Source organism: Delphinus delphis, chromosome 11, assembly GCF_949987515.2.
Source record: "Delphinus delphis chromosome 11, mDelDel1.2, whole genome shotgun sequence".
NCBI lineage: Eukaryota > Metazoa > Chordata > Mammalia > Artiodactyla > Delphinidae > Delphinus > Delphinus delphis.
The window spans coordinates 87,774,712-87,790,200 of NC_082693.1; the positions used below are offsets into that span (position 1 = coordinate 87,774,712).

The 15,489-nt window shown below is 48.2% G+C and overlaps 1 protein-coding gene across 2 annotated transcripts in view; it reads right to left on the reverse strand.

Annotated features, from left to right (window-relative positions):
- Positions 1–1,911: 1,911 nt before the first annotated feature.
- The window catches only part of SYN3 (synapsin III), a 456,321-nt gene continuing 442,743 nt past the window's right edge, over positions 1,912–15,489 (reverse strand). For both annotated transcript variants that reach the window (XM_060025558.1, XM_060025560.1), the window contains 4 exons: positions 13,030–13,164; positions 12,074–12,161; positions 6,631–6,922; positions 1,912–3,414 (listed from right to left, as the gene is read on the reverse strand). In XM_060025558.1, coding sequence (XP_059881541.1) covers positions 3,282–3,414; positions 6,631–6,922; positions 12,074–12,161; positions 13,030–13,164 — 648 coding nt within the window. In that variant the 3' untranslated portion in view covers positions 1,912–3,281. The remainder of the gene's footprint in view (positions 3,415–6,630; positions 6,923–12,073; positions 12,162–13,029; positions 13,165–15,489) is intronic.

Below are 15,489 nucleotides of genomic sequence, written 5' to 3' on the forward strand. Positions count from 1 at the left end.
GGGACCCCAGGGTCTTTGCTGGACAAGCCTTCGTATTGTCCTGGTCTGCTCGCTGCACCTCCTGACTGATGCTGACAGTGGCACCTGGTCCCTTCAGCTCCCAGCCTCAGTGGCCCCGCAGTCAACTCACCTGTGTGGGCCACGCTCACCACAGGGGAGGTCTCAGCCTTCTGCTCTGCTTTCTCCCGTAGGTTAAAAAGCGGCCACAGATTCTCTTCAGCTTCTTACCAATCTCTCTGCTGGTTTGATTCTCTTCCTGGGCAAGTGATTTCCTCACATTGATACTGGTAGAAAAACAGCCTTTTTCTTTTCTCTTAACATTTTGTTTACATTTTGTTAATTTCATAGTTTTCTAGGAGGGCCAACCTAACACACATCCTGCACACCGCGTGCCGAACAAGGCGTGCGCTGCGCTGTGCCCACGTAGCTCGTTCACGAGATGCCGGCACTGGCTTGCTTTCCCCTCGAGCTCCTTCCACTGCAAATTCAGATGAGAACTTCCAGAAGGTAGTTGAAGTTCAGGCTCATGGGATTTGCTACTGTATTTGTTACCATGGGAATGAAGGCCTATAACCCCTGAAATTCTGGAATGGTAGAACTAACTGCTCCATCAGCAGGGACTGAACGGGGGGGCAGTGCGGTAATGATGAAGAGGACCCAGAGGATTAATGCAAGAGAAAGGATACGCAGATTCCAGTATCCCTCGAAAGCTGATTTGACAATTAGATGACAGTACCCTTTTATCATGCTGTTAGGAGGACGATCTGGAAGAAGATATTTTCTCCGGCTGGTGGAGGTGTCTACTGAGGCTGCATTGGAAATTCTCTCTTCATTGTGCTACATGTCAGCACAACCAAATGGATCTTTGTCATGTTTCAGCCTCACCAAGTCACCTTGGATGGAAAATGCTAGTCTTTCTTTGGGCCAAGGTTGTGAAACAGAGCAAAAAATAACAAACACAACCTTTCAGACTCTCTACAGAGTGACTCCCTTCCCCCTTTCATTTTGTTCTTTCCCATTAAAAAATATCACAATTATTAAAGGTTAAATGCTTGGAGGGAACATGTGCTAGCCTATGTGAGAAAACAGTCCATTTTGGGGATCAACGGTCTCCAAAGGACCATTCTTGGTCTCTGTACTCATACACAGACTGATGGGAAAATTTATTGCCATGTGTTGGTTATAAACTTGTCTCATGTCATGGAATCTTCTGTGCATGGTTATAAAAACAAGGATGCCTGGCCTGAGAAATGAGTTTGATATTCTACTGGAATATCTGGGAAATATGGTTTGAATGTTGGGATGTTTTCAGGGACAAGGGACAGAATATGGGAAAGTGGGAAAAGCTAAGCCATGTAATCACGGTTTATGGAGCCACTAGCTGTGCTCACCCAAGGAGTGGGCCCTGGCTGTGACGCTTCCACACCGGTACTGTTTCTCACCTTCCCCACACAGCTCAGGGCAGGGCTGCTGGTCTAACTTCAACGTGCATTCAAAATACTTAGGGAGATTGACAAAGATACAGGTTCTGGGCCTTATGACCAGAAATTCTGAATCCTTTGGTCTGAAATGAAGCTAGCTATGCACATTGGCCATGTCTCATGCTTTGAGAAACCTTGTCTAGCCTATCACCACTTTGTTGTGTATTTTGGGCTGTGTTTTATTACTGAGAATTGGGTGAGATAGTTTGATTTTTTCTTCCAATCTTAATTTCCAGTGTAGAAGAGTGACGGTCGCCTCACGTATTTCCTGTGTTCTCAATCTTCTAAAACACGTGGCTTTGTGGTGTTACGTCCTGCCCGATAGTTTTCTGCACTCTTTTATTCAGAATGCAGCGCCAGGCCAAGGACGCTTTCATTTTTACTTCCCTCTCCCCCTTCCCTATGAACGGTGAGGGGAAGACGTGCCTCAAGTTGCAAAGTGGGCTGTGAGGGGATAGCATGGCTATGTTGGATTCTCCTCGGCTCTTTGGAGCCAGGAGGCTGGTCTGGCACCTACAATGTTTCTAGCACCAGGTGCTTGGAGATTTGGGACACCCCTGCACCCCATCTAATCATGACAGGAGGCTGATGTAGGAGAAAGCATTGGGAAGGGAGTCAGGGTTACATTTTCCAGCTCTGCAGTTAACTGGTTTAGTCAAATAAGTGTGGGTTAAACAAAGTTAAAGCTAATTTCTTTACTGCAGGAATTCCAAGAGCCTTTGATACGTACTATCAATCTCAGAAAAGAAACAAACAAAAAACAGTGTTTCCTAAACACGTTTGACCGGTGAACCCTTTTATAACTAACCTTCCAGTGCCTTGCTGTACACTGCCTGCAAAACGCCGAGCTAGAAGTTACTGTCACTGCACTTTCTGATCCTGTGTCATCCATCTGCTCGTTGTCTCTGGCTCCTTGTATGTCCTTGAGGAGAAAACAACATTCCTGGTAGGAGTTCAGAGACCAAATGGTGGTGTAACACGGAATGGGTAGAGAGGCCCTAAGCTAACTCCTTCCTTGGGAAGTGGAGGGCATATTCCCCCTCTGGGAACTAGTGATGATTCCTAAAAGAACCCATGGTCTGCTCTTGGCTGTCCAATTTAGGATAGCACTCTGGGCACGAGCGACATTGTAAAGCCTCCCCTCTGTTTCTGTTGTGTTCTGAAAGGCCCCACGGGCCACGCAGCCTCTGAATTCTTTCCATGGTCCTCAAGGTCCACTGGTGGTGGGTGTGATGGGGCTTCGCCTGTCTGGTCTGCAGGGCCATCTCTTGAGCTTGGATGGGACTTGCAAGGGTAGGTGGTAGGTTCCCCTGGCTGCGCTTTTGTCCTTTTGTTTGCAAAACACTGTCAAAAGTTTATTGCCTCCTACATTGCTGAGGTCTGACTTCAGCGTCTGCATTTGATGGAGGTGGGGCAAGGCTCAGAGGGGGCCCTTCCCAAAGGCAAGCAAAACACTAACAAGAAATGTCAAAACTAGCCACACACAGACATCTCACGTGGTTATCTGAGGCAGGGAAGCAAGCATCTGGGTAGGAAGGTTGACGAGATGCCTGTCTTTAAGGCCCGTTTTGAGGAACCTGGAGGCTCTCAAAGGCCCACCCCTCAGTCGGGCAATGCTGGAACGTCATGGCAAAGGAAAGTGGGAACACATGTAGACACTCAGTTCCTGGACCAAAGGCATTTGGAAAGTATATTCTCAGGCCCTCCATTCTGTTCCCGTCAGGAACCAAGGCTGAGATGGAGGATGGGGCAGGAGAGGGGGGAGTGTAACGGGGCACCCCCCTCCCGGCCTGGACAGGGTTAGTCAGAGAACAGGCTGGCGAAAGACTTCCTCAGGTTGCGGATGGTCTCGGCCTTGGCCTCGTCTTCACTTGGGGTCCCACGCTGGGAGGCGTCAGACGTGCTGAGGCTGTTAGTCAGGGACTGGGATTTGCTGAAACAGAAAGGCAAGGGGGTTGGGGGCGACAAGGCTGGACTCCCCAGGAAGTGAGTCCTGGGGCTTGCCTGGAAGCCAGCTGGGTGAGCCCCGTCACCACAAGGACAGTGAGACCAGAAACAAGGCATCCCCGCCCTTACACGATGCTGAGTACACCACACACGCAATTAACCTGCAAGGTGGTTATTGGTATCCTTCTTTTTTAGGCACAGGAATTGGGGCTTACAGCAAGTAACAGGGGAGCATCCAGGGCTCATATCCTTTTCACAAAGCCAGGCTGCTCAGACGGCAGGCGTGACTAGAGCGCAACTTGACCACTCTCCTCCCTCTGTGTACAAACCCACTTGGTGAAGGGCTGTATCACCGGGTTATGGTTGTTCCTCCTATACTTTCCAGCGCTAGTCTGGGAATCAGGAGGTCTGTATTCCAGACCCTCTCTGCCATTTGGCCCCTCCGGCTGTGGGCAAGTAACTCACTGCTCGGGACCTCCTCTCCCTCATCGGCGAAATGGAGGGTCGGTCTGGCCCACCCTCAGGTCTCTTCTAGCTCTGACACTCCGGGCTTCAATTCCAACTCTTCTCGGAAGCCCTTATTGCCGATTCCAGCCCATTTTGGAATTCTCACGGTGCCTACTGTTTGAACAACAGTGTTTGACCCTGTGTGCCAGCCTCATGCTAGGTGACAGGTTGGAGAGATGAATGAGATTCAGGCCCTGCCCTCAAGGGGCTCACAGTCTAGCGGGGGTGAAAGACATAGGAAGAGATCCCCACTTGGTCTTGTCATCACATTGAACAAAATCTTCTTCAAAGCAGAGACTGTCTTTTCCCCCTTTGCTTCTTCCCCCCGGGGTGTTATCCAGGACTAAGTTCAGAGTAGGCATTTGATAAATACCTGTGGATTTGAATTGAACCAAATAATACTTTAGAGCAACAACCCAGGAGATTTAAGTGTTTTTAGCTAGATGACTATTGAGGTTAGTGTCCAAAGCTGGCTTAAGTCCCAAAGCCCTCGTCTGTCCTGTGATCAGCTGGGCTGTGTCTTTTCACGTGTGAGAGGCTGTCACAGATACACCCGTAAGGAGCCAGCTGCATTCTGGCTGGCTAGAAGCACTAACTGTGCAAAAACTCATTTTAATCCTTACAATAACCCTGTGGTGCAAGTACTATTGTCCCCATGTTGCATGAGAGGAAGTCTAAGCACAGAGAGATTAGATAACTTTTCTGAGGTCATGCAGCTTTCAAGTGGCAGAGCTGACGCTGAACCCAGGTGGTCTGACTCTAGAGTCTGTGCCGTCAACCTCTATGCCTATTGCTGGAGGACCACTTGCTAATTTCATCAAACTAAAAACGCATTTGTCCTTTGATCCAATAATACCATTTCAGGTATTTTCTATACAGCTGATCCTGCATGCATAAGAAACAGCATGTTTTCAAGGCTATTCACTGCAACCTTCTTTGTAAGAGCATACCACATTTCCACTTAGGGTGGATTAGTTGGATAAATTGTAGTATAACTATATAGTAGAATACTATACAGCTGCGAAAAGGAGAAAATGTCAGTGAACTGAGTGGAAGAGCTCCAGGATTTACTGTTAAATGTAAAAGCAAGGAGCAAAATGGTGTGGACAGTGAATACTGCTGATTGTGGAAATAAGTGGGAGGAGGGAAGCAGAACACATATTTCTGTATTTGCATAAGGAAACACTGGAGGAACACACAAGGAACTAACAAAAATGGTCACCTCTGGGGCGCAGGGGGCAGGAAAGCATTGGATAGGAATGAGATGGGAGGAAGATTTTTTTCAATAAAAACAATATCTTTCAGATCTTTGAACCATGTGAATGTATTACCTATTCAGAAAAATGATGGTTAGCATGACTCACGGGCTGGATGTCCTGTGTTCAATCCTAGCTCTTCTACTTCCTAACAGTGGAAACTCTGGCAAATTATTAATGTCTTTCTCTGTTTGCTCATCTGTAAAATGGGGATAATAATTGTTATTAACTCCTAAGCCTGTGGGACTTAAAAAAAACAAACCAACTAGGTAAAGTGCTTAGTACATAGTAAGTAGATAATAGATGCTAGCAGTGAAACGATGATGATTAATATTAGTGTTTGGAGTTGAAGAAAGGGAGAAGCTTACCAAAGAAAACACATTTAGGGTCTCTCTTTCCGACCTCAAACCAAGAGACGGGCTTGAGTGGAAACAGGAGAGAGGATGTGTGTGCACTGGGATGGATCTTTCACAAAGTGGTGGCAATACTCCTTCCCGTCCCCATCACCTAGTCTTTCACAATGTGACTCTGCAGATCCTCCTATCAAGAGTCTATTTCCCCACCTCTTTAATCTGGGCTTGACCATGTGACTCGTATCTACCAAAGGCGTGTGATGGGATGAAATGACATTATGTGGCGTCTTCTAAGGCTGGACCTCGAGAAGCCTTGAGGCTTCTACTTTTGCCCCTTTGGAATGTAATTCTACCATGTGAGGAAGCTGGGCCCAGCCTGCTGGAGGATGAGGCCCAAGGAGAGAGAGGAGCTCAGCTGACAGGCCAACACCAACAATCAGATATGTGCAGGAGGCCCTCTTGGACCATCCAGCCCCAGGTAAGCTGCCAGATGACTACAGCCAGATGAGTGATCCCAGTAGAGTAGGGTTGCTAGAGTTAGTAAGTAAAAATACAGGACACCCAGTTAATTTTGAAATTCAGATTAAAAACAATTACTTTTTGAGTATAAGTATATCCCATGTAACATTTGAGGGCATACTTATGTTCAAAACTATTCATTGTTTATCTGAAATTCAAATCTACCTGGGCATCCTATATTTTATCTGGCAACTCTACAGGAGAGACCAGCAGAAGATCCTCCCAGCTGAGCCAAACTCAGAACAAATTGCTAAACCAAAAAATTATGAACAAAGAAAATGGTTGTTTTCTTAAGCCACTAAGTTTCAGGGTGGTTTGTTATGCAGCAAGAGATAACTGATGCATGTATACACGGAGGATCACAGTGGGACCTAATCTATCCTCTCACCTTTCTGGGCCCTGCCTGCCATCCCGGTTCCATCCTCTGGGCTTCTTTCTACCCATTTAAAGTCTGGGTGAGTCCTTGGTGGGTCTTCCTCTGTCTCCGAGTTCCTGATCCTGAGCCAGCCCAGCTCTGTCCACACCCTAAGTCCACCCTATGCCCTTCCCAATTCCCAAAGCACTTACTTGAGATGGGGGTGGGGTGCTGCTGGTTTCTTGGACTCTTCACCCTGTTGGGAGGTGCTGCGGCTCTGCATGGGGGGCCGGGGCTGTGAGGTAAGGGTGGTGCCTGGCTTGGAGACCTGGTTTGGAGAGCTGCCTCCAGATGTGCGGGATAGCTGTGGAGAGCCTGGTGACCTCTGCTGCTGTGGAGATCCAGATGAGGGACTCAGGGGTTGCTGGCCTTGTGGGGAGAGCCTCTGTTGCGAGGGGCTTCCAGATCTTGGGGGCTGAGGAGACTGAGCTTGGCGAGGGCCCCCTACAGGGAGAAAAAAATTATTACATTCAGATTTTTTTACGATAAATATGGCTGTGCACAAGTGTCACTTCAGGGATGTTCATTACAGTGTTTTTCATTTTTTTTTAAGATTTTTTTGATGTGGCCCATTTTTAAAAAGTCTTTATTGAATTTGTGACAATAATTGCTTCTGCTTTATGTTTTGTTTTTTTGGCCACGAGGCACGTGGGATCTTAGTTCCCCGACCAGGGATTGAACCCGCACCCCCTGCTTTGGAAGGTGAAGTCTTAACCGCTGGACCGCCAGGGAAGTCCCTACAGTGTTTTTTGTAACAGTGAAAAACTGAAAACAATACAAATGCCTAACTGTAGAGGAACTGACTAGGAACATTAAGATAAATTCATATAACGGAATATGCTATGGTCATCACGTATGACGTGGCAGAATAATATTAAATGACGTGGGATGTTGTTGATAAGCAGCTTATAAAACAGTATTTGCCATTTAATTCCATTTTGGCACGTATATATATGAAGCTATGTAAAAAAGAAAGACTGGAAGGTTATACATTGAAACCAGTGTGTCTCAGACTTTAATGGCATGTGAATCCCCATGCGTCTTGTCAAAATAAAGATTCCGATACAGTAGGTCTTGAGCAGTGTTATGAACTGGATCGTGTCCCTTCACAGAATTCATATGGTGGAGTCTTAACCCCTGGTGTGACTGTATTTGGAAATAGGGCCTTAAAGGAGGCAACTATTGTTGAATGATGCCATAAAGGTGGGCCCTAATCCAATAGGACTGGTGTCCTTATGAGAAGAGAGAGAGAGACCAGGGACCTGCACACACAGAGGAAAGGCCACGTGAAGACAGAGAGAGAAGGTGTTGTCTGCAAGCCCTGGGGAGAAGTTTCAACCCTGCCGGCACCTTGATCTTCCAGCCTCCAGAACCATGGAAAATAAAGGTCTGTTGATGAAGCCACTCAGTCTGTGGTATTCTGTTATGGCAACACGAATGGGGTCTACGTTACTAACAAGCTCCCAGGTGATGCTTCTGCTTCCACACTTCGAGTAATGAGGCACTGAGCAATGATTTTAAAAGCGGTGGGATGATGAGGGACTTAAATTCTCCTCCTTTTGCTCACTGATGTTTTCCACACTGAAGATGTATTACTTTTGAAACAATGAAAATAATTATCCCTTACTTTCGAATAGCTCTCTAACCTTTTCTAAGAACTTTTTCAAAAGCAATGTATCATTTGATCTAGAGAGAGGCCGGTAGGGAAGATACCACTCTTCTCATCAGGTTGCAGTGGAAACAGCCTCATTAAGGTTTCATAACTAGAAGGGGTAACCACGGAAAGCCCACAGAGGAGCTTGGCTTCACCCTGTTCCTGCACAGAGCATACAGGCTTTCACCTACAAGCGAAAGGACATTTTAGCCTCCCAGAAATGACTTTGAGTGGAATTCCAAGGCTCCAAGCAAGCAAGGTGCACCCTCCTCACCCTTGAACCCAGGTGTCAGGACTGCGGATTGTGAAATGCACCTTGGCAAGGCAGACTAGCTGCCTGCTGCTCGCCATCCCAGGATACAGCGGCTCCTGGGAAGGTGGGATGCACCGCGGTGATTCTCGCCATGCTTTGTTGAGAGGATGGGAGACTGAGAGTTTAAAAAGGGCTGGAGCTCAACTCTGAGCCCCTTCATAATGTGGCTTCCACTTGTGTGAGCTCCCCAGGTCTCTACTGTGTCCTCTCTATCATGTCCCGGCCTTGGGCTGGGCACCCTCGCAGCTTGTGGGTTAGGCATTATTATCATCCCCATTTTACAAAGAAACTCAGTCCCAGGTATACTGCGACTTGCTTAAAAAGTGTCACTTCTAGTAAGGGGAAGAGCCTAGACTCAAACCTAGATCTCTCTGACTCAAAGCTCTGTTTTCTTTTGTTTCCCTTTTTTCCTTTCTTTACTGTACCACACAGGGCAGCACCTTTGTGCAAATTAAGAAAAAGGTGCTTTCCCCCAGTGGTGGCTGCTCTGAGCCCGGTGCAAAGGGGGCAAGGACTAGATTTCAGCTGGCCTCCCCGCTCAGACTGTCTCAGCTGGGCCCTGTGTGGTGGGCACGACCTGCATGTCTGGTGGCCCTGACACCCTACAGGTACCAGAGCCCCAGGTCCTTGCCATTAACCTGCTATGTGACTGTGGGTGCGTCACTTCTCCTCTCTGGGTCCTTGTTTGGAAATGAGGTCGTTGGACTAGACATCAAACATCCCTCCACATCTGAACATCTTTGTGAGCTTGTGCAACACTTTCCAGGTTGGACTGAATTGCAGCTCTAGTCTAGCAACTGACTGCACACGGCTTGATTCATGACTATATTGTCCCAGTAGATTGGAGGACCCATTGATCACAAAACTCAAACACCTATAGGGCCAGGCAGATAAATAAATAAAGCAGGAGAGTGTCAGAAAAATCACGTGGCTTTAAAAAATTTTCCCACTTGAGGTACACGGTTCAGAGACTTACCTCTTTAAAGAGGTGCAAGCACAAAGAAAATGGCAATTGGCGCTGTGTCACTGTGGCAGTGACACCAGCAAGGAAGGAGGAGGGCCTGAGGCGAACGGAGGAGTCCTTGCCCTGTCAGTGGACGGTTGCTACGTAGCAAGCAGGCCCACTGTTTCTAGAGCTCCTGCTCTATCAAGAGAAGCTGGAAATCTAGATGTTTATGTAAAAGCTTCTGATTTTTAAATGTTGGTTTACTTTTTTTGTTTTTTAAACCCATTGTAGGTCCAAAAAGACATGTTTTCTAGTTTTATCTTAAAGCCTCCCCCCCGCCCCACCTCTCCACATTCTTCTCCTCAAGACTGATAATATCTTGGAAAATCTGGATACTCATTCATTCATTTATTAACTATTCGTTCAGTCCCTATTGTACAGGTGGGATTCATCAAGAGACACTAATTTCTTTCAGCTTCTCAGCAAAGCAACAAATTTAGTATTTTTTGTTTGAGCACGTACAGAAAAAAAATTAAATGTAGAAAGTATTTGCCTTAGCCCAGGATTGGTGCTAAAAGATGATGAGGTTCATTAAAAGAGACCTTCATTTTTACTGAGTTGAAAGTGAGTAGTGAGTTCAGAAAACAAGTTAATAATGTGATCTTGTTATTTTGGGAACTCAATGAAAGCACTGTGTTTTAATTAGCCTTGTTATTTTTAATCTGAATGTTAATTCAATGAGCATTTTCTTTAATTATCCTAATTGGTTTTAAATTGATTGTTTTTCAACTCACTAAACGTGTGTTTAGCCTCATGTCGCTTAAAATATCCCTTTATCGAGCGTGTCTCTACTCTGGGCCGGAAAGGAAACCAGAATACAGTAGCTCTCTGTTTTAAAAGTGCTCGGTTCAAATGTGGTTGAAAAAGTAAGTCCTGGGGCAGAGTGAGACAGGCCAGGGTAGGGCAGAGGCACAGTCAGAGCCTGGCAGGGTGATGAATAAGTTGTTTTTGAACATTTATAATTATAGAATTATCACCAGGCAGGAGGGCAGTGGGGCTGCTTTAGTTATAAGGATTGTTATGATAACAACCGTTAAGGACAACATGTATAATTGTTAGTAAGACACAAAATATTAATAGTGAGTTTTTAATGGTAAAGGTCATATAAATAGTTATTAACAGTATATTAGTAGTAGTAAGAGCTAGAACCTACTAAGTACTACCTCCACGCCGGGACACCTTGCTAACTGCTTCACCTGCGTTTTCTCACGGGAAGCTTCCCATTACTAAACGGGGCAGCTGTCATTTCCTCCTTTATCACTGGGGAAACTGAGGCTCTGAGAAGTGATGTAACTTGCCTAAGTCTGCCAGGGTACTGAGACATGGAAGTGGATTCAAATAGGTGTTTATCTGCCTGAAGAAGCAGCCAGTGTTCTTTGGTACACAGTTATGTAAAGTCATGCAATTTCCCTCTTCTTAAATGCTTTCTGCTTTTCCAAGAAGAGAAGCACAGAAAGGAAAGACGAATGGAGTGTTTTATCTAAGACCTTTCGAAGAAGAAGCCATTTAGTGCCCAAGGCCGATTTTCCCAAGAAGCAGTGAATCTGCTACTTTGATAAAAGCGACTGGGAAGGCCACAGTGTGATAGTAATGTTTCTTTCTGATGAGTCTTAAAGCAGATCCTTAGGGCTTCCCTGGTGGCGCAGTGGTTGAGAGTCTGCCTGCTGATGCAGGGGACACGGGTTCGTGCCCCGGTCCGGGAGGATCCCACATGCCGCGGAGAGGCTGGGCCCGTGAGCCATGGCCACTGGGCCTGCGTGTCTGGAGCCTGTGCTCCACAACGGGAGAGGCCACAGCGGTGAGAGGCCCGCGTACCGCAAAAAAAAAAAAAAAGCAGATCCTTAAAAGGTCGCCATGAAAATGCCTGGCCTGGCTTCTTGGTGCGAAGCGGTCCTGACGCTCCAAGCTGGCACTAGAGCAGCGAGTGTGCCCGGAAAGTTCTGACTGCAGGAGAGGACCTGGGCTGACCTTCTCCCCAGGCCTGAGCGTGAGAACACCCGAGCAGCTGGCAGCCTGAGAGAGTTAGTTATTGCCACGATTTCTTTTCATCTTGTCATCAATAGTTCATCCATTCTCTAATAAATGGTGGCATTTACATAGTAATGCTGGGATATTTTTTGAGGAACAATTCCAGTCGACAAGGTTCTGTACGACGTTCCGTCTTTCTTTCTCACTCTAGCTGGTTGGCTCATAAATCTATAACCAGGCACTGCTAGCAGCTAGGAACCAGACAGCTTCTAGAAGATCTGAAAGCCCAGACTTGTAAACCTGCCATTTTCTTGTGCTTCCTTGGACGAAACCTCAACACCCATCTCTGTAAAAAGGAAATATGGTTGTTTTCACTGTTGACAAGTTGGGAGGCTGAAAATGAGAAAACAAATGGGAAAGTCCCTAGCACAGTGGTACTTAATACATTTACTGTCTGTCTTCCTTTCCTCCTTTTCTGACTTTAAGGGGGTGACAAACCTCATGGTCTCTTTCATTCTGCATACAGAGCGAGGGCACATATCTGGAAGGCGCGCTTCCAGAGCGCCTTCTGGAAGTCACGCGTGGACCCCTCAGTGCATTCCAGCATGCTTGCTGGACGGTTTCTCTTGGTGCGTGGCTCGTCGTGGGCCCTACCTTGTGTGGGTGTCCGTGGCTGAGGCTGTCCGAGAGGAGGCCCAAGCTGGGCTTGCCCAGGGGGTTTTGCTGGTTTAGTCTGAGGAGTCTAGAGCAGAAGAGAAAAGAAGCCTGTTGCGATCACCACAGCCATTTACTTCCTGCGTACGAGGGCAGGGTTTATCAACATCTGTTCACTTCTGAGGTAAAACCTACATAATGGACACAGTTCTTAAGTGTACAGCACAACGAGTTTTCACACGTGGATACACCTGTGTAACCACCAAGCCGGTCAAGACAGAACATATCCAGTGGAGAAGACTGCTCTGTGGCCCCACCCAGCCAGCAGCCCCCTCGAGTATGACCGTCATTCTGACATCTGTTATCACAGGTTTGTTTTTGTGGGGAAAGGGGGAGCAGGTTTTGGGACTTGCTTTTCCAGAAAGCTGGGGGTCTAGCAAATTCTTTGGAGAATAAGCTGGTAGTCCATGGTGAGGACTGTGGAAGGGAGGAGCTCTGAGGGAGCAGGTCGAGGTTGGAGGATGAGGAAAACTGAAGACACAATAGTCTCTATTGACTGGTGCCCTGGGAGTATACAAAGGGCATGTGTGTACACGGGCACGTGCGTGCGCGCACACACTCACACACCCTGCTCCCTGCTCAGGCCCGGGATTGAGGGCACAGAGGAGACAACTGGTTTCTTATGTTAATAATCTCTGCCTACAGACACCCAAAGCCCAGTTGAGACAAGGTTTTTCTCCCCAGTATGGTGACGGGAGGAAGGGCCTCTCAGAGCCTCCCAAATTCCCCCATCAGGTGCAGGGCTCTCCCCCAATCCCAGCCTCACCCACACCCCATTCCTTTCTCCCCAGGTTGGTTCCTCCCTGGGAGCATCTCCTGTGGATCAGGGCACCCATTCCCAGACAGCCAGGCATTTCTCATGGCTACACAGTGTCCCTTACTTCCGAGGACCTTACCCAAGGCCTCAGGGGCGAGGGCACTGTGCCCCCTGGCATCGGGAGTTGGCTCATTTTGGAGACAACGAGATCGGCCATCAGCTGTTTGTCCTCTTCCAGGTGCTCTCCAATCAGGGGCATGGAGCTGTCCATCACCTGCAGGTGATGAGAGAAAGGAGTCCTGAAGGACCCTCAGGCCAGGGCGGCCAGGCAGCGCATCCCAGGAGGCAGGCTCAGAGCTCATGACAGAAGTGAACACTAGATGGCAATGCTCTCCATGCAAACACCCAGCCCAGCGCCTCCAGCTGGGAATGACCACCGTGGAGACATCCAGTTTCCTGCAGTTCAGTCTAAATCAACTCCCTGGACTCAGTTCAATTCAGTCGACATTTGCTGGACCTCAGATATACGACCAAGGGCTGGGAGCCTTTGCTGACCTTTTCTGCTCTTTTCTTTGGGGAGCTGGTCTCTGCCCCTCCTTTCCCACCTTGGCCCCCACCCAGGATTGGGGCTGGCCTCCTGAACTCTGGCCCAAGGTCAAGGTTTTCCACAAAGCCTGAAGCAGTGAAGGTGGGGGGCTCGATTATGACCAAAAAAATAACAAGGGTTAGAGTCGACTCAGGGCTCGGAGAGAAGAGGGAAGAGGCAAGTCCTGTTCTCCAGAGCTCTGGCAGAATAAACTCCTGGAGAGGAACTTCTCCCACGGGGAGCAGGCTGCTTCTCAAAGGAGGCACAGTGCTTACACTGGGAGGGGGCCTGAGAGATCATATTTGTACACCCGCACATCTGCTTTTCTTGCAGATGGGGAAACCGAGGCCCAGAGGTGGGAAGGGACTTGCCCGAAGTCACGCAGGCCAACGATCCAGGTGATTCCCCAGGCACGGGCAGCCGTAGACGGTCTCGAAGGGGAGCGAGGCCTTGGTGGGCCCTCTGTCTCCTCCCCAGCTGTAGGGAAATCCAGCCTGTTCACCAACACCCCCCTCCCCCCGCCCCCATCAAACGCACTGTCTCGTTCTCCCTTTTCCCAAGCTGGGGACTCACCAGGTTCTCTCTCTTGTCCAGGTCCTTGTGCATGTCATTCTCTCTGCCCACTCTCTACCTGCCTAGGCCCTACTCATCCGTCAGGGAACATCTAGCCGGCCCTTCCTCTGGGAAGCCTCCTCGGCACTCCTGCCACCCTCACTTTGGCCGTCCCATTGGAGAGCTTATCCCACAGGGCCATGGTCTCCTGTTGATGTGTGTCTCCCCAACCAGACGGTGAGCCCCTGGGCTGGGGATGGACCCTGTGTCCTGTTAGACAGGTGTGCCCTCACTAAGTACCTCTTGAATGGAGGAATGAAAGGTCCCTACAATAAGTCCTGCTGAGGACGATAAGGATACTAATAAGTGCTACATGTCATTATTATGTGCCAGGCGCTGTCCTAAGCACTGGGTGTGGATGACCTCACACAAATCTCAGCATAGCTCTTTGAGATAGGTACCATTACTATCCTTATCATGATGGGAACACTGAAGGCAAAGAAGTAGCAAATTCAAGGACAGATTGCTAGCAATCCTTCCGTGTCTCACCGATCAACGAACAGCTCTCTGTAGTAAGAAAGGGGAACAGCAGACCTGGGTTCCAGGCTTCGGTTCTGCTAGGGACTTGCTGTGTGATCTTGGCATGTCACTTTTCCTCTGTGGGCCTGTTGTTTCCCTCAACTATAAACTGAGGGGTGTGGGCAGCGGCAAAGACCCTTCCAGCTGGGACTTAGGAGCCCGTGAGTCTACCTACTATGGTGGGGAAGCTGAAAAGCAAACCCAAGGATGTGATGCAGATCCTATTATGGACGGTCCTGAAACCTGTCCTCAAACTGAGCTCCCTGTTGGTCATGCCTGGGTTCCTGGTACCCTGGCTCCCAGTGCCCGGCGCATGGACAGTCTCTCGTTCAATGTGGGCTGAGTTGAGTTATAACTGTGGCGTCTACGTGTACACAGGCCTGTCGTCCTTTCTCTTCCTGAGCCCGCCCACCCCTTTTTGTTCTGGTTTCTGTTTCCTACACTCCCTGCAGTAGAAAACAGCCACCACAAGGAATCTGAGGTCAGAGCATTCTGGAGTCCCCATGGTGGACACAGCCAGAGGAAGTGGACATTCTGGTCTCCCCAGGGAAACATTTTTCCAATGAGCAATGTCATTCCCTGTACAGGTCATGGAGGACAAGTTCAAGTGTCTTTCCCCTGAGTATTTCACTGTGAGGATCTTCACAAAACATGTCCCACAAATTTTATGTTCTTACCACAGAGGTGGCTGAAGAAATCAGTATTTTTGGATCCCTTCTGTCTGTTTTTTTTCCTGACTGGGGAAAAATACCTTTTATCTTTCTGGTAAAAAGCTCCCCATCTCCCTTGACCTCACTCTAAACTGAAAAGCAACGGAAACAACTCTGCAATGTTTCTGAGAGACAAAAAAATCTGAAAAGCCATTTCCCTCGCCCCCGACCC